At 40.0% G+C, this 19,811-nt stretch overlaps 1 protein-coding gene across 1 annotated transcript in view; it reads left to right on the top strand.

The window, feature by feature from the left end:
• tab2 (TGF-beta activated kinase 1 (MAP3K7) binding protein 2) overlaps positions 1-14,934 on the top strand; it is a gene marked incomplete at its 3' end in the record, with an annotated part of 52,358 nt that extends 37,424 nt beyond the window's left edge. Inside the window, exons 2-5 of the mRNA XM_079830782.1 lie at positions 3,750-3,918; positions 9,656-9,697; positions 9,788-11,210; positions 14,765-14,934. Of these exons, the coding sequence (XP_079686908.1) occupies positions 3,817-3,918; positions 9,656-9,697; positions 9,788-11,210; positions 14,765-14,934 (1,737 nt within the window). The 5' untranslated portion in view covers positions 3,750-3,816. The remainder of the gene's footprint in view (positions 1-3,749; positions 3,919-9,655; positions 9,698-9,787; positions 11,211-14,764) is intronic.
• Positions 14,935-19,811: the final 4,877 nt, after the last annotated feature.

The raw sequence follows: 19,811 nt of genomic DNA, 5'->3' as shown, positions 1-19,811 counted from the left end.
GTGTGTGTGTGTGTGTGTGTGCTTGTGTGTATGAGACAGAAAGTTCGTTCCACTTTGTGTTTATGCTCTAGGACCAGATCTTGATATAAATTTTCAGATTTATACTGGATTAAGTTGATTTTTTTTTACAAACAAAGTGAAAAAAAAAGCATTTTTTACATTTTCCCATTCATTGCCAAAATCCCAAAAAATGCTCCAGACACCTGCGTTTGTGTTTGTGTGTGTGTGTGTGAGTGAACATGCTTGTTCCATATTGCATTTGTGCTCTAGTATTAGTACTTCATTTATGTATGAAAATCTTTCAGATTTATGCCAGTTTTGTTGATTTTATTTGCCAATTTCAATAAAAATACTCTCTGTTGCAGTCACACACGTGTGTGTTTGTGTGTTTGTGTACGTGTGTGTGTATGAGATAGAAAGTTCGTTCTACTTTGTGTTTATGCTCTAGGACCAGACCTTGATATAAATGTGGAAATTTTCAGATTTATACTGGATTTAGTAAAAAAAAATTGACAAAAAAAGTGAAATTTTTTCATTTTTTACACTTTCCCATTCATTTTCAATGTGGGGTCAATCTGACCCCGAGGGACTTAAACGGTAACTTTTTTTTTACACACCCTTAGAACAACCAAATCAAGCCCAGATTTTGTGTGCATGTTTAGACAGATTATTTAGGAAAAGTCACTGAGTCTCATGGCCCTGAGATGAAGGGAACTCTTTTAAAAAATGGAGGAAAAGTCCAGTGGGGTCAGCTGGAGCCCAAGGGACGATTAAGGGTTAAAGTCTTGTGACATTGCAGAAAGTTTTGCTGTCTTTGCTGTAATAAACTGTGTTTGTTTCAGGGCCTTTCTGTGGTTTTCATTTCTATAGTTTCTGCGTTCCGTTCTCCGGAAACTGTCTAGTTTAGTGGATTTGTAAACCTCCAGTTGAGCAGAATCTCTCTGGGAAGGTTGCCAGTGTTAATAATGTGCTTCACAGGTGCAAAACTGGCATTGCTTGTTCTACACACTTTGGTTTTTAGGTAATGTTTGTAATCCCAGTACATTTAGATGACTAAAGTTATCTTCTTTCCACTACTCCTTGAAAGATCATATTTGTAATGTGTGTCCTTAGAATGGTTTGATCGTGATAAATGTTTGGAACATTTATCAGCAATATTGTACCACATGGCAGGCATACATGGCAATACTGATCATAATGCATCTATCACACATACGACGTGAGCGAAAGTGCACATGAAGTGTGCCATTTGGGACAGGGCCTAAATACCTAAATATAAAGTGAATATTTCATAGTAATTTTTAGAGCCCGGCCGATTTATCGGTCTGACGATTTTATCAGCTGATCTGCTTATATATCGGCGTATATGCCACCGATATGAACCTTTTTTTGCAGATAACGCAGATAAAATTTGTGTAAATGTTGTAATTTACGTAGTTTGTCCAGGAAAAGCGTTCTCCATTGTTTGCTACTGTCAGGAATCAAGCGCAAAAGGACTCGCTCGCAGTTTAATGTGCACACACACACACACACACACACAGCCGCGCTGACAGCACGTGAACGCCCACTTCTCTTTATTTTGAGCTTAAATGGACACGTGCACGCAAAATGAAGTCAAAATGCCCGTCTCGACGTGTATCCTCGTTAAAAAACGGTTATGTTGTATTCATTTTGGATAATAACGTTTATTGTTAAATACCCTGCCTCCATTACATATCTTTGTCACATCATTATAAGTGTTTGATCACCACATTTGAGTGATCATTGCAAAAAAAAAAAAAGTATATATATTCTGTATTCTATATACAGTACCAGTTAAAGGTTTGGACACAACAATGGGAAAGATTGTCCAAATTTGACTCGTACTGTCCTATAATGTACACAGAAATAATATTGGCCGATATATCGGGATCAGACCTTTTTTCCTCCTTAATATCGGTAATACACACACAAAAAAAAAACACCATATCGGCCCCATATATATGTGTGTGTATTAGGGATGAAACGGTATGGAATTTTGTGACCCAAATTATCACGGTTATCAATATTATCATGGTTTTGTTCAAATGAACAGTTGCATACACTTAAAACATTTCAACAAGTTTTATATTTGAAAACCTACAAATAAATCAAGCAGCTCTAAGCACTTTTTTAAGCAAGATTGTATTGTGTGGGATTTCCTTCCTTATAATGGCCATCGACAATAGCAACACATAACGCATAAATAATAATAATTTGGTGTAAATATAACTCTAATATTGTCTCTGATGCAAATATTGCTTGATAATATATTTACAGTGTTCTATCAGCTATGACGCATTTAAATCTAGCATATTTTGTGTATGAGCCCAAACAGTATCCTAGTGAAATAACGCATATCCATATTTCCATATGATTTGACCGTTTATTTTATTAAATATCAAAAATCCAAAAGTTGTGCATCGTACCTGATACCTAGATGAACACTTTACAGTCAGTTTGATGACGAAGTCATTCTCTTCAAATGCTATTGAAGTTAGAAACGTGTATACCAATGTATGTAACTTTAGAGACGGTCCCTAAATTCGCGAATCTCGAATGTCAAGCCAGCGTTATGCCAGTCATATCAGATGCGCTGTGGTTCTGCTGTGTTTGTTTGAAACTATTTTCGCTGCTGAAATAGAACAAAAACAGTCAACCTCTGTATGATGAATGAATCTCCTGCGTACATCGCACGTTTATCTCCGCTTTGAGAGCAGATTTCAGTGAGAGCGCGCTCTGAACATAACTGGATTATTAGACGCATTCGCATCGCATTCATAAACTCAATAGAAACACGTGTGATTTGTTATAATGCGCAACGCGATTATAACAAGTGGCTTTTGAGAAGACTATAATAAGTTCAACCGCCAAAGTGCTATAGTGTGAGTGACTGTGTTACACGCCACAGCCGAAATAACGCAAGTACAAATACACCCGCAAATGGCGAGCCCTGATTATTATCCCTTAAATGTCTGTCACCCTAGTCTTGTCTGAATTTGTTCGTTCGCTTCACGTTATTATTTCCCAGACGTAGTTTTGGTATTGAGGTCAAAGTCCACTTGCCTTGCGTTCGCAGATTTGAAGTGTTTTCCCCATTACAGTGACTTTCTTCTGGCATCTTCTGGCATGTTCTTCATCTTCGATGAAGTTTCCCTCAGGACTTTTGTAAAAGCCAAAATATGACACACCTCAGATTTGGTCCTTTTAGAGTCTGATAAATCTCCCAGTGCTGTCACTGCCATCTGCCATTTATTCTCATTGCGTTGCGCCAGACTGACTGGACAAGATTTACCGTGAGTTTTCACAATCTTGATAATCACACGCGGTTTTAATGATAATTAAATTTTAAACGATATTACTAACCGTCAGTACATTTTATCGTGGTTTATCGTGAAACCGGTAATCGTTTCATCCCTAGTGTGTATATATAGCTTCACGACTGGCCCAACAACGTTGGCTCGGTGTATAGTGCGAGTTTGGGGCCGGATCATCTGGGAGACACAGGGAGAATGCTCAGAAAAATAAATATTATCTGTAAAATTGAGTACAATTGGAGGTTGGGAAAACTGTCAATCAGCGCAGTCAGATATTAGTGGCTATTGTTGGTCCACTCTTTCCTAATGTGTTTCATTGAGCTATATATTGGACTACATCTGTCCCAAATTTCCAGTGCTTTTTATTTGGTTAGTCTAACAAATATGCATTGTTGTGTTCTCTCTTCAATGCAGAAGATGCTAAGATAGTGGGCGAGCGAGCGTGCTGAGGTCAAGTCCGTTCTGTTTTGGGAGTAGACGAATGGCACAGGGAAACCAGCAGATTGACAACCAGGTTCTGCACCACCTGCGGCAAAAGTTTCCAGAAGTTCCAGAGGACGTGGTGTCGGAGTGTGTCCTACAGGTGAGTTAGACACGCCCATCTAGAAAGGGGCGTGTCCTGTGTGCGAATTATACCAGGATTATATCATAAGCTGTTTCTGTGAGCCAAAGTACTTTTGCATAATTTGTAACATAATAAATATCAAGTTCATTTGAATTCAAGAGACAAACAATACCTGATGTCACTAACCCGTTATTTTACCTCGAAACCTCATGTCATGTAGAGACAATCTAACCAGTTCCTGGTGAATAAAATTAGCATTGTAGGGTTTTTCATTTGTTTTAGTTTAGCAGATGCTTTTTCTAAAGCAGCGATTCCCAAACTTTGGTTCGTGAGTGGATGAAAAACTGATTAAATCAGTCAAACACGAAAAAAGCTATTTTATTTATTATTTATTACATAAAATATTATATTTGTTTACATGTCGAGTGACCAACGTGAACCGTGAATGTGTTGTTACATTGAAATGTTAACTTAAAGGGATGCACGATATATCGGCCGATATATGTTCGTTTTTAATGTTATCGTATCGGCCCGATAAGATTATTTGGCTAAGTAATGTATTATTTCCTTTTATTATCGCCATGATGGGTTTGAATTGCTTGAAATATGATTGGAATCACTTCAGAAAAGGAAAATACTGTTCAGTGGAACATGTGCAATAAAATGATAATGAGAACATCATAATTATGTGCTTTGGACATTGCTTTTAATTGTGAGACTTTTTTATTTTTGTGATCAGGCTCTCAAAAATTATCTAAAAATTTGGATTTAGATGTATCGGCCGATATATCGGTTATCGGCTTTTAAATATGAAGAATTATTGGTTATCGGTATCGGCCAAAATGTTCATATTGGTGCGTCCCTAGTACTTAAAGTTTCTATTTTTGGTCGAAGAAGTTCAACTGACAATACATTTTGGCAATCCCTGATCTAAAAACACTTATAAATGAATAATACAACAAGCAATTTATCATTATTATAGCCATCAATAGTACACAATGCTAAGTTTCAAGTATGAGATTGATTAGTTTACAAGCTGAAGCATAACTGATATGTTGTAAAGAAGAGACAAAGCAATATTTCTTTTAAATTTTTTATTTTACTTGGAAATAGGCCACTTTATGAAAGTAAAATGTGTTGCAAAAGCCATATCATGTTGACTTTAAAGGCGGCACACTTGTGGAAGATAACCCAGCACTTATCATATTTGCACTATATTTAGAGATCATAGATATTCTAAGGGAAATAAACTGAAACATTTGCAAATTAATTTATTCTAGAACACAATTGGAAATCACTACTGGGGGAAGATGTCCCAGAGGGTGAACTTTCCAGCTTTTATCTGATTTTTGCAGGATGTATAAGATTAGAAGTGCATGATGAAATTCTTCAATGCGTCACTAATTTTTCAAGTTTTTCACAATTCTTAAAAGTTATGACTGATTCTGGTTTAATTAACCACAGCTGCAGTATAAAAAAATGAATCATCCAAAATGTTATCAGGAGGAATTTCTGGATATAAGACGCAGTTTACCATCTCATGTACCAGTAAACGCATCAAAGGCAGACCGTCATTTTATACATTTTTATACATTTTTTATACATTATACATTTTTCTTTTATGCCAAAAAATCATGAGGATATTAAGATCATGTTTCATGAAGATATTTAGTAAATGTCCTACCATAAACATATCATAAATGTATTATTAGTAGTAATATGCATTGCTAATGACTTCATTTGGACAACTTTAAAGGAGATTTTCTTAATATTTTGCACTCTCAGATTCCAGATTTTCAAATAGTTGCATCTCGGACAAATCTTGTCCTAACAAACCATACATCAATGAAAAAATCTTATTTATTCAGCTTTCAGATGATTATATTTTAATAGAATGTCCTTTTTAAAATATTAGACAAATATTGTGAAAATACAGAAAATAAAAAAGGTTGCTCTTGGAATAATTTTAGAATTTCTATCAAATATTAAATCGAAATATTCTATGTAATTGTCATTATTACTGTTGTTGTTTATTTGGTATGTGACCCTGGACCACAAAACCAGTCATAAGGGTTTTTTGAAATTGATGTGTGGTTTGTTAGGACAATATTTGGCCGAACTATTTGAAAATCTGGAATCTGAGGGTGCAAAAAAATCGAAATATTGAGAAAATCTCCTTTTAAAGTGGTCCAAATGAAGTCATTAGCAATGCATATTACTACTAATAATACATTTATGATATATTTACGGTAGGACATTTACAAAATATCTTCATGGAACATGATCTTAATATCCTAATGATTTTTGGCATTAAAGAAAAATGGATCATTTTGACCCACACAATTCCCACAAGTATACCCGTGTGACTTATGACTGGTTTTGTGGGCCAGGTTCACACATACACTACCAGTCAAAAGTTTGAGAACGGTAAGATTTTTTAATGTTTCTTCTGCTCACTAAGGCTGCATTTATTTGATCCAAAATACAGCAAAAACAGTGAAATATTATTATATTTGAATATATGGTAAAATGCAATTTATATCCTGTGATCAAAGCTGAATTTATCATCATTACTCCAGTCTTTAGTGTCACATGATCCTTCACAAATCATTCTGATATGAGGGTTTGATGCTCAAGACACATTTATGATTATTATCAGTGTTGAAAACTTGTGTAAAACATTTTTTTTAGGATTATTTGATGAATGGAAAGTTCAAAAGAACAGCATTTATCTGAAATATAAAGCTTTTGTAACATTATATTACCGTTCAAAAGTTTTGGGTCGGTAAGAATAATTTCTTTTTTTTGGGGGGGATAGAACTTAAAGAAATGAATATGTTTATTAAATTGATCAAGTGACAGTAAAGACATTTATAATGTTGCCAAAGCTTTATATTTCAGATAAATGCTGTTCTTTTGAACTTTCTAGTCTTCAAATAAACAGTTTTCAACACTGATAATAATCATAAATGTGTCTTGAGCATCATATGAGAATGATTTGTAAAGGATCATGTGACACTGAAGACTGGAGTAATGATGATAAATTCAGCTTTGATCACAGGAATAAATTGCATTTTAAAACATATTCAAATAGAAAATAGTTATTTTAAATTGTAATAATATTTCACTGTTTTTTCTGTATTGTAATCAAATAAATGCAGCCTTAGTGAGCAGAAGAGACTTCTTTCAAAACATTTAAAAATTCTCAAACTTTTGACGGGTAGTGTATATGTCTGATTTTGCATATTGATTGTTTTTTTATAAAACAAAATTGTTAAATTATTGTAAATGTATTGAAGTGATTGTAATCCTTCAAAAATTTAAATACTGTTGATTGCCGTTAATATAGCCATTGCTGCTGATATGGTGTTAAATAATCAATAAATAATTATTAAATTAAATAATAAAATTAAAAGCACTTCCAAATCTAAGTGGTGGGACGTCTTATCCCAGAGATATAACTTTAAATGTAGCTTCCACCATAGTTGCCATGTCCGCGTATAACACGCGACTTTGGGCTTCTTTTTTTGGCAAGTCGTGTTAAAAAATCACGAGTCGCGGGTTGCGGTTTTTTGGGCTTATTTTAAAAAATGTGGTTGCTTGTTAGGAAAATATAACAAGCAACTTCGTTTCTTTACATGTATGGCCACTGTTTTGCCCAATACATTGACTGACACGGTCTCTCACAGCTAATAGCCAATCAGTGCAACGATACAATCACGTTCAACGTGCAGGCATGTGACGTTATTAATGCAGGTATTGATAGTTAGTAGACTTAAAGGGTTAGTTCACCCAAAAATGAAAATTCTGTCATTAATTCCTCACCCTCATGTCGTTGGACACCCGTCAGACCTCCGTTCATCTTCAGACACAAATGAAGATATTTTAGTTGAAAGCTGATGCTGAGAAAGGCTTCAGATAGGCCTCCATTGGCATTCAGTACATTTACACTTCCAAGATCCATGAAAGGCACTTAAAACGTCGTTACAAAGTCCATCTCACCACAGTGACTCTACAATAATTTTACGATGCGATGACAATAGTTTTTGTGCGCAAAAAAAAATCAAAATAACACCTTTATCCAACTTGTTCTCGACTTCCGTGTGTGCCTCCACGACGCATGCGCGAGAATATGACGTAGCGCCGGTGTTCGGGAATCGATGAAATGCCACTTAAGCCCCATTTTGAGAACTACGCCGAGACCTAAAGCACGATCAATGTAGAATTCAACAGCTGAGATACGCGCGTCTTCCTCTGCTTGTAAACAAATCTCTTCTGGGTCATGTGTCCGAACGCCGGATCTGCGTCATATTCTCGCGCATGCGTCGTGGAGACACACACGGAAGACAAGAACAAGCTGGATAAAGCTGTTATTTTGATTTTTTTTTGCGCACAAAAACTATTGTCGTCGCATTGTATGATTATTGTAGAGCCACTGTGGTGAGATAGACTTTGTAACGACGTTTTAAGTGCCTTTCATGGATCTTGGAAGTGTAAATGTACTGAATGCCGATGGAGGCCTATCTGAAGCCTTTCTCAGCATCAGCTTTCAACTAAAATATCTTCATTTGTGTTCCGAATATGAACGGAGGTCTTACGGGTGTCCAACGACATGAGGGTGAGTAATTAATGACAGAATTTTCATTTTTGGGTGAACTAACCCTTTAAATAAACCTATACATTTTTACAAACAATGCCACCAGCAGAGATGTACAGAGATGGAGAGGAAACAGGGAGGAAAGGCACCTAATTTAATTAAAACAAATGTTTGTAATGTATTTAAAATTACAGGCTATTATAAAAAAACAAGTATACTAATAATAACAGTAGGTATGGTTCGAATTTATTTTATTATAAATATTTGGCTATATTGCAGCGCTCCCTTAGTGCTTGTGTCCCAATGTGCATCCATCCTAAATATTATATGACAGTCATTTTCAATACTATTTAGGGCAGATAGTATATCCACATTGAGATGTAGGGCTTATCTTTTTCAAGGTTTGCAGTGTGTGTGTGTGTGTGTGTGTGTGTGTGTGTGTGTGTGTGTGTGTGTGTTCGCTACTCACTGCCCCTAAAATGTGTGCACTAACTCCGACTATGGGTTACTATAATTGGCCTTCATGTCACTTTTTTTTCTTCTTCTTCAAACCTCTTCTGTTCACATCTGATCGGTGGATATTGCGTGTCCTTTATTGCAATTTGATGATTTTTGTAAAATCACATCTGTTTTTGCTTTTCAAACTACGAGAGGTTTCAGTTTAATATGTTGCAGGCTCATTTATTGATAAAAAAATTATTATAAATAATATTGATGATAATAAATAATATATTAATATTGGGCTTGTTTTGGGATTGTTTTTGAAGCTGCGGTTGCTTATTTGTCTCGCGAGAGTTGGCAACACTGGCTTCCACCCCAGACACATCTGAAGCTGACCGGTTTCCCTCTCTTCTTTCTTTCCTCAGAATAAGAACGATTTGGCTGTTTATAAAACAAAATTGTTAAATTATTGTAAATGTATTGAAGTGATTGTAATCCTTCAAAAATTTAAATACTGTTGATTGCCGTTAATATAGCCATTGCTGCTGATATGGTGTTAAATAATCAATAAATAATTATTAAATGAAATAATAAAATGAACAGCACTACCAAATCTAAGTGGTGGGACGTCTTATCCCAGAGATATAACTTTAAATGTAGCTTCCACCCAGACACATCTGAAGCTGACCGGTTTCCCTCTCTTCTTTCTTTCCTCAGAATAAGAACGATTTGGCTGCATGTTGCGAGTACCTGGCCAAGGTGAGTCCTGGTTTTTTGTATAGTGAAGGTAGCCAGAGTTTGTCAGATCTTCGCAATCACATGACCCAACTGAACCTCGGCGTCTCTCAGAATACCCAAGGTGCAGTGCAGCGAGATGTAGTAAGGATGAATGGCAGCAGGACACTCAACCCCAGTGTGAGCGATGGGCCTTTAAACGTGCTGTCTCCGCTCTCTGAGTTCTACCAGCCTGAAACGCAATCTGTGCCTACACACACGCCCACAAGCCTCAGTGCATTCACGGCCATGGAGTCGACCCGTAAGCCACAGCCTCCTCAGCACCTCGGGCTTTACCAGGTCGGAGGCAAAGGACCACCGCCAACCCCGCGCTTCAACCCAATCACGGTGACACTCGCGCCCAACACCGGCCGAAATACACCTACCTCCCTGCACATACATGGAGGACCTCAGTCGGGTCTAAACAGTCCGAACTCCATTTACATTCGCCCATATGTGACCCAGCCAGGCTCGACGCGACAGGTACAAGGACGGGCCCAGTACAGTCCCACCTCCCAGCCGGCCCAGCAGATCTATCAGATCACTCATCCTGCAGCGTCCCAGAGTTCGTGGAGCGGGAGCCAGCATCAAACCTCACATGTATACATGCCTATCAGTTCACCCACCAACACCCAGGCCCCCTCCATCCCTTCGGCCGTGACGTCACAAGCCTCCTCGTCGTCACCCTCGCCATCCTCATGCTCATCTGCTAGCCAGTATAACATCCAGAACATCTCAACCGGGCCCCGGAAGAATCAGATTGAGATAAAGTTGGAGTCTCCACAGAGAGGGGCTGGATCGAACACGCTCCTGCGCTCCGGCTCTGCCCCCCGAGCCAGCTCCAGCTCCACCTCTTCATCCTGCCCCTCGTCATCCTCTCTGGCTGCCGGCACCGGTCCCTCGGCCCCGATCTCAATCGCCGGTTCTGGGCTCAGTCGCAGCCAGCCCACGGTGTACATCTCTGCTTCCCCACCCACTGCTACTGTTCCCACCCCGTCGGACGAATGTGCCATTGTTCCCAACACCCCTCGCTCACAGCCCAAGTTCTACATTTCTGCGAACACATCGTCCGATGACGGAGGGGGACGCAACCCGCCTACAGTCTATATCTCAGCCAATCCAACGCCGGGGTCTTCTGGTCTGCGGGCTTTAGGAAGCCAGGTGAGCATGGGACCTGCATATATACACCACCACCCACCCAAATCCCGTCCCTCTGTGGGAGCTGGAGGCACCGCCACGTCTCCTCGTGTGGTGGTAACGCAGCCCAACACCAAATACACCTTTAAAATCACTGTCTCCCCCAATAAACCGCCAGCTGTGTCTCCTGGAGTGATATCGCCAACGTTTGAGCCAACTAACATGCTCAGTCTACCTGGCGATCACCATTACGCAGAGCCGGATCCCCTGTACCAGTCTGACCCACTTTCACCTCACCGGGACAAAAGCTCAGAGCCTCGCAGACTCAGCATGGGTGCCGACGACGCTGCATACACACAAGGTACGTTCCCCTCTTATATTGATTCTGGTGCACATTCTTTTAACGTTACACCCCTAATATTTGCCCAAGTGACACCTTACTCATCAAAGGGATAGTTCACCCAAAAATGTAAATCCTTTCATCATTTACTCACCCTCAAGTTGTTCCCAACCTGTATGAGTTTCTTTGTTCTGCTGAACACAAAAGAAGATAGAGTGAAGAATGTTTGTAACAAAGCAGATAGAGCAACCATTGACTGCCATAGTAGGAAAAAAAATACTATGGTGGTCAATGGTTGCTCTATCTGCTTTGTTCAGAACTCATACAGGTTTGGAACAACTTGAGGGTGAGTAAATGATGACAGAATTTAAATTTTTGAGTGAACTATCCCTTTAAGTTAAGGCCTGTGCACACTGGGATGATTATTGCACACGTTTTTCGAGACGTTTTTTTACGCCCAAGTGATTTTTCACTGCGATTTGCAGGGTGAACATGCAAATTCAGTAGATGGTGCTCCCGGTACATAAGGTGGTGCTGCGTTCACACCAAACGCGAATAGAGCGTCTGGAGCGAGTTATTTTTTTTAAATAGTCGCTCTCTTTATAAATAAACCACAGATGTCAGCTTTAAACAACTACATTCTCACCTGAAAAAGTCTTAAAGGGTTAGTTCACCCAAAAATGAAAATTCTGTCATTAATTACTGACCCTCATGTCGTTGGACACCCGTCAGACCTCCGTTCATCTTCAGACACAAATTAAGATATTTTAGTGTAAATCTGATGGCTCTGAAAGGCTCCATTGGCTCAATGCACTTTACACTCTCAAGACCCTTAAAAGACACTAAAGACGTCGTTACAAAGTCCATCTCACTACAGCGGTTCTACAATAACTTTATGAAGCGATGAGAATAGTTTTTGTGTGCAAAAAAACCCTAAATAACGACTTATATAGTGATGACCGATTTCAAAATACGGCCTCATGAAGCTTCGAAGCGTTATGAATCAGTGAGTCGATTCAGCGGTTTGGAGCGTTATGAATCAGTGAGTCGATTCAGCGGTTTGGAGCGTTATGAATCAGCGAGTCGAATCATGATTCGGATCGCGTGTCAAACTGCCAAACTGCTGAAATCACGTGACTTTGGCGATCCAAACCGCTGAATCGACTCACTGATTCATTACGCTTCGAAGCTTCATGAGGCCGTGTTTTGAAATCGGTCATCACTATATAAGTCGTTATTTAGGGTTTTTTTGCGCACAAAAACTATTCTTGCCTCTTCATAAAGTTATTGTAGAGCCACTGTAGTGAGATGGACTTTGTAACGACGTCTTTAGTGTCTTTTAAGGGTCTTGAAAGTGTAAAGTGCATTGAGCCAATGGAGGCCTTTCAGAGCCATCAGATTTACACTAAAATATCTTCATTTGTGTCTGAAGATGAACGGAGGTCTGACGGGTGTCCAACCACATGAGGGGAAGTCATTAATGACAGAATTTTCATTTTTGGGTGAACTAACCCTTTAACTAAATTTTGGGGAACGTTTGAAGCGAATGAAGCGAATTTGCGTTGAAAAATCTGAACTTTGGCGGCTATTCGTGGCGCGTTAACCAATCAGGAGCCTGCTTGCTGCTGTCACGTGGTGAAGTGACGTGATGAGAAACCCTCCATAATTAAAAAATACTACCGTTATTGTGTCACAATTTAGTTTTAATACTTTTTTCAGGTGAGAATGTAGTTCTTTAACCCTTCTCCGGTCGTCGGGGTCTTTTCTGACCCCAAACGACGTTTGCTCAAATAAAAAAAAATTATTTCCCTTTTTCCAAATGGCATAAGACTTTGTATGGTAGTCAACGCTCTCTAGATCTACAAATAAATAAATAAATGAATTGGATTGATATCTGTTTTTATGTTCATGTGACAACAATAAGAACACACAGGGCTTAGAAAATTGACTAAATTCATCTTCAAAAACAGAAACAACACAGAACACACATACAGGAATGAAGTGGCACACTTCCAACAATGCATAAAACATCCACAATGCAAAATGATCATGCTTACACACACACACACACACACACACACACACACAGGAATATGTTTGTTATTGCTGTTCAGTTCATTGCATTTTGATGTTCATGTTGTGTATTTTTTACTCAATATGTAATATAACTTCATTTCTGTTAATTTTTGTTCTGTTGCAGTTAGTGACTGAAGTGTAGATTACATTTGTAGAATTATAAGAAAATTCGATGTTTGAAATAAATGATAAACTCTAAAGACTCTAACTTTTCTCTTTTTCAGGTTTGATTGTAATCATAATGTAACATCATTGAAAAAGTTAATGCTTTTTCACAAAAAAATGCTAAACTTTGACAAAATTGATACATTTTAATTGTTATAAATGTGATTTAGTAACATTTAGATATGAATCCAACTGAAAAATACTTGTGAAAAGATGTCTTTCAGTCAAATAGTGGAGCTCTGCAGACATTTACTGGTGAAAGTCTTTAACTGTATTTTCCAAAAGATGGGCAAAAATCTTCCACTAAACCATGTTATCCCCACGAATGAAAGTTAGAATTGTGGGTCTTACATAAAAAAAACCTGATTTTGTGTGAAAATCCATTTGAAAAATATTTTATTTATTTATATACATTTTAAAATTATTATAAATACTCCAAAAACTGCACAGATGTTGAGTAAAAACATTAATAAACAGAGTAAAATTAAATTTGTTCTAAAAAAACGAAGCAATTGTTTGCCTGGGGTCTGAAGTTTCATAACTTTTATTTTTTAGGATATTTAAATATACATGCAGTGAAGATAATGTAGTTGCCTGGACCACATTTGTGTGGCTATTAATGATTAATATATATTTTTAATGAAAATGAAAAGAGGCAGTGGTGTTTTATGACTTATTTCTCCTGGAGCGTCTTGAACTCGCGTCTATTTCGCTTCAAATGCTCGATTTATACACACGTCCAATTCACTGTGGACGCGCGAATGGATTAAAAATGTTCAAGTGTCCGAATTTGACGCTCTATTCACGTTGGGTGTGAACACAGCACAACGCTTCTGACACTCGCTCGTCACGCAGAAGAAGAAGAGAGACAGTATTTACGTGCTTGCCAAAACCATTCACACACTTTTGCTAACGGGCAAGCAGCTTTAGCAGCTCATCTTCTTTGCCTACTTCCTCTCCGTCGTATCAATGTGTGTTCGGCAAGAGCGTTTTGTGCTTGAGCGCCACCAAGTGGTGTTTTACTGTGACTTCAGCAGCTCCAGGCATGGGAACTAAAGCGCAGATCTCATTGGTCGGACAGTTTTTAACGCGCCACGTCAAAACAAAAAAACGAAACCAAGGCGTTTTAAAAAAAATGTGCGCCTTTACACCTGCCGTTTTTAAACTCTCATTCACCTCCTTATTCTACAGTTTCTGATTGATGAACTCCTGTCGGATTTGTCAAATATGTTGTTTACGCTGAATGGGGTTTGGATGCTGTTTTATCACAGACTCTTTATAGTTAATCAGATGTTTGTACATGACTTTTTGCAATGTTTTCTGTGCATTTACAGCTCTGCTCGTGCATCAGAGAGCACGCATGGAGCGATTGTGGCATGAATTAGAGCTGAAGAAGAGAAAGCTGGAGAAGCTGAAAGAGGAAGTCAACGAGATGGAAAATGACCTCACACGGAGACGACTGCAGCGCTCCAACTCAGTCTGTCAGATCCCTTCTGTACGTTAAACTCAGTCTGTCAGATCCCTTCTGTACGTTAAACTCAGTCTGTCAGATCCCTTCTGTACGTTAAACTCAGTCTGTCAGATCCCTTCTGTACGTTAAACTCAGTCTGTCAGATCCCTTCTGTACGTTAAACTCAGTCTGTCAGATCCCTTCTGTACGTTAAACTCAGTCTGTCAGATCCCTTCTGTACGTTAAACTCAGTCTGTCAGATCCCTTCTGTACGTTAAACTCAGTCTGTCAGATCCCTTCTGTACGTTAAACTCAGTCTGTCAGATCCCTTCTGTACGTTAAACTCAGTCTGTCAGATCCCTTCTGTACGTTAAACTCAGTCTGTCAGATCCCTTCTGTACGTTAAACTCAGTCTGTCAGATCCCTTCTGTACGTTAAGCTCAGTCTGTCAGATCCCTTCTGTACGTTAAGCTCAGTCTGTCAGATCCCTTCTGTACGTTAAACTCAGTCTGTCAGATCCCTTCTGTACGTTAAACTCAGTCTGTCAGATCCCTTCTGTACGTTAAACTCAGTCTGTCAGATCCCTTCTGTACGTTAAACTCAGTCTGTCAGATCCCTTCTGTACGTTAAACTCAGTCTGTCAGATCCCTTCTGTACGTTAAACTCAGTCTGTCAGATCCCTTCTGTACGTTAAGCTCAGTCTGTCAGATCCCTTCTCTACGTTAAGCTCAGTCTGTCAGATCCCTTCTGTACGTTAAGCTCAGTCTGTCAGATCCCTTCTGTACGTTAAACTCAGTCTGTCAGATCCCTTCTGTACGTTAAACTCAGTCTGTCAGATCCCTTCTGTACGTTAAACTCAGTCTGTCAGATCCCTTCTGTACGTTAAGCTCAGTCTGTCAGATCCCTTCTGTACGTTAAGCTCAGTCTGTCAGATCCCTTCTGTACGTTAAACTCAGTCTGTCAGATCCCTTCTGTACGTTAAGCTCAGTCTGTCAGATCCCTTCTGTACGTTAAACTCAGTCTGTCAGATCCCTTCTGTACGTTAAACTCAGTCTGTCAGATCCCTTCTGTACGTTAAGCTCAGTCTGTCAGATCCCTTCTGTACGTTAAACTCAGTCTGTCAGATCCCTTCTGTACGTTAAACTCAGTCTGTCAGATCCCTTCTGTACGTTAAGCTCAGTCTGTAGATCCCTTCTGTACGTTAAACTCAGTCTGTCAGATCCCTTCTGTACGTTAAACTCAGTCTGTCAGATCCCTTCTGTACGTTAAACTCAGTCTGTCAGATCCCTTCTGTACGTTAAGCTCAGTCTGTCAGATCCCTTCTGTACGTTAAGCTCAGTCTGTCAGATCCCTTCTGTACGTTAAGCTCAGTCTGTCAGATCCCTTCTGTACGTTAAACTCAGTCTGTCAGATCCCTTCTGTACGTTAAGCTCAGTCTGTCAGATCCCTTCTGTACGTTAAGCTCAGTCTGTCAGATCCCTTCTGTACGTTAAACTCAGTCTGTCAGATCCCTTCTGTACGTTAAACTCAGTCTGTCAGATCCCTTCTGTACGTTAAGCTCAGTCTGTCAGATCCCTTCTGTACGTTAAGCTCAGTCTGTCAGATCCCTTCTGTACGTTAAGCTCAGTCTGTCAGATCCCTTCTCTACGTTAAGCTCAGTCTGTAGATCCCTTCTCTACGTTAAGCTCAGTCTGTCAGATCCCTTCTGTACGTTAAACTCAGTCTGTCAGATCCCTTCTGTACGTTAAACTCAGTCTGTCAGATCCCTTCTGTACGTTAAGCTCAGTCTGTCAGATCCCTTCTGTACGTTAAGCTCAGTCTGTCAGATCCCTTCTGTACGTTAAACTCAGTCTGTCAGATCCCTTCTGTACGTTAAACTCAGTCTGTCAGATCCCTTCTCTACGTTAAACTCAGTCTGTCAGATCCCTTCTGTACGTTAAACTCAGTCTGTCAGATCCCTTCTGTACGTTAAGCTCAGTCTGTAGATCCCTTCTCTACGTTAAGCTCAGTCTGTAGATCCCTTCTGTACGTTAAACTCAGTCTGTAGATCCCTTTTGTACGTTAAGCTCAGTCTGTAGATCCCTTCTCTACGTTAAGCTCAGTCTGTCAGATCCCTTCTGTACGTTAAGCTCAGTCTGTAGATCCCTTCTCTACGTTAAGCTCAGTCTGTAGATCCCTTCTGTACGTTAAACTCAGTCTGTAGATCCCTTCTGTACGTTAAACTCAGTCTGTCAGATCCCTTCTGTACGTTAAGCTCAGTCTGTAGATCCCTTCTCTACGTTAAGCTCAGTCTGTAGATCCCTTCTGTACGTTAAACTCAGTCTGTAGATCCCTTCTGTACGTTAAACTCAGTCTGTAGATCCCTTCTGTACGTTAAACTCAGTCTGTCAGATCCCTTCTGTACGTTAAACTCAGTCTGTCAGATCCCTTCTGTACGTTAAGCTCAGTCTGTCAGATCCCTTCTGTACGTTAAACTCAGTCTGTCAGATCCCTTCTGTACGTTAAACTCAGTCTGTCAGATCCCTTCTGTACGTTAAACTCAGTCTGTCAGATCCCTTCTGTACGTTAAGCTCAGTCTGTCAGATCCCTTCTCTACGTTAAGCTCAGTCTGTCAGATCCCTTCTGTACGTTAAGCTCAGTCTGTCAGATCCCTTCTGTACGTTAAGCTCAGTCTGTCAGATCCCTTCTGTACGTTAAGCTCAGTCTGTCAGATCCCTTCTGTACGTTAAGCTCAGTCTGTCAGATCCCTTCTGTACGTTAAGCTCAGTCTGTCAGATCCCTTCTCTACGTTAAGCTCAGTCTGTCAGATCCCTTCTGTACGTTAAGCTCAGTCTGTCAGATCCCTTCTGTACGTTAAACTCAGTCTGTCAGATCCCTTCTGTACGTTAAGCTCAGTCTGTCAGATCCCTTCTGTACGTTAAGCTCAGTCTGTCAGATCCCTTCTGTACGTTAAACTCAGTCTGTCAGATCCCTTCTCTACGTTAAGCTCAGTCTGTCAGATCCCTTCTGTACGTTAAGCTCAGTCTGTCAGATCCCTTCTGTACGTTAAGCTCAGTCTGTCAGATCCCTTCTGTACGTTAAACTCAGTCTGTCAGATCCCTTCTGTACGTTAAACTCAGTCTGTCAGATCCCTTCTGTACGTTAAGCTCAGTCTGTCAGATCCCTTCTGTACGTTAAACTCAGTCTGTCAGATCCCTTCTGTACGTTAAACTCAGTCTGTCAGATCCCTTCTGTACGTTAAGCTCAGTCTGTCAGATCCCTTCTGTACGTTAAACTCAGTCTGTCAGATCCCTTCTGTACGTTAAGCTCAGTCTGTCAGATCCCTTCTGTACGTTAAGCTCAGTCTGTCAGATCCCTTCTGTACGTTAAGCTCAGTCTGTCAGATCCCTTCTGTACGTTAAACTCAGTCTGTCAGATCCCTTCTGTACGTTAAGCTCAGTCTGTCAGATCCCTTCTGTACGTTAAGCTCAGTCTGTCAGATCCCTTCTGTACGTTAAACTCAGTCTGTCAGATCCCTTCTGTACGTTAAGCTCAGTCTGTCAGATCCCTTCTGTACGTTAAACTCAGTCTGTCAGATCCCTTCTGTACGTTAAACTCAGTCTGTCAGATCCCTTCTGTACGTTAAGCTCAGTCTGTCAGATCCCTTCTGTACGTTAAGCTCAGTCTGTCAGATCCCTTCTGTACGTTAAACTCAGTCTGTCAGATCCCTTCTGTACGTTAAGCTCAGTCTGTCAGATCCCTTCTGTACGTTAAGCTCAGTCTGTCAGATCCCTTCTGTACGTTAAACTCAGTCTGTCAGATCCCTTCTCTACGTTAAGCTCAGTCTGTCAGATCCCTTCTGTACGTTAAGCTCAGTCTGTCAGATCCCTTCTGTACGTTAAGCTCAGTCTGTCAGATCCCTTCTGTACGTTAAACTCAGTCTGTCAGATCCCTTCTGTACGTTAAACTCAGTCTGTCAGATCCCTTCTGTACGTTAAGCTCAGTCTGTCAGATCCCTTCTGTACGTTAAACTCAGTCTGTCAGATCCCTTCTGTACGTTAAACTCAGTCTGTCAGATCCCTTCTGTACGTTAAGCTCAGTCTGTCAGATCCCTTCTGTACGTTAAACTCAGTCTGTCAGATCCCTTCTGTACGTTAAGCTCAGTCTGTCAGATCCCTTCTGTACGTTAAGCTCAGTCTGTCAGATCCCTTCTGTACGTTAAACTCAGTCTGTCAGATCCCTTCTGTACGTTAAGCTCAGTCTGTCAGATCCCTTCTGTACGTTAAGCTCAGTCTGTCAGATCCCTTCTGTACGTTAAACTCAGTCTGTCAGATCCCTTCTGTACGTTAAGCTCAGTCTGTCAGATCCCTTCTGTACGTTAAACTCAGTCTGTCAGATCCCTTCTGTACGTTAAACTCAGTCTGTAGATCCCTTCTGTACGTTAAACTCAGTCTGTCAGATCCCTTCTCTACGTTAAACTCAGTCTGTAGATCCCTTCTGTACGTTAAACTCAGTCTGTCAGATCCCTTCTCTACGTTAAGCTCAGTCTGTCAGATCCCTTCTGTACGTTAAACTCAGTCTGTAGATCCCTTCTGTACGTTAAACTCAGTCTGTCAGATCCCTTCTGTACGTTAAACTCAGTCTGTAGATCCCTTCTGTACGTTAAACTCAGTCTGTCAGATCCCTTCTGTACGTTAAACTCAGTCTGTCAGATCCCTTCTGTACGTTAAACTCAGTCTGTCAGATCCCTTCTCTACGTTAAACTCAGTCTGTCAGATCCCTTCTGTACGTTAAACTCAGTCTGTCAGATCCCTTCTGTACGTTAAACTCAGTCTGTCAGATCCCTTCTGTACGTTAAGCTCAGTCTGTCAGATCCCTTCTGTACGTTAAACTCAGTCTGTCAGATCCCTTCTGTACGTTAAACTCAGTCTGTCAGATCCCTTCTCTACGTT

Source organism: Gobio gobio, assembly GCF_949357685.1.
Source record: "Gobio gobio genome assembly, chromosome: 12".
Lineage (NCBI taxonomy): Eukaryota > Metazoa > Chordata > Actinopteri > Cypriniformes > Gobionidae > Gobio > Gobio gobio.
Note: the sequence above shows the minus strand (reverse complement) of the source record. Positions and strands in the feature narration are given on the sequence as shown.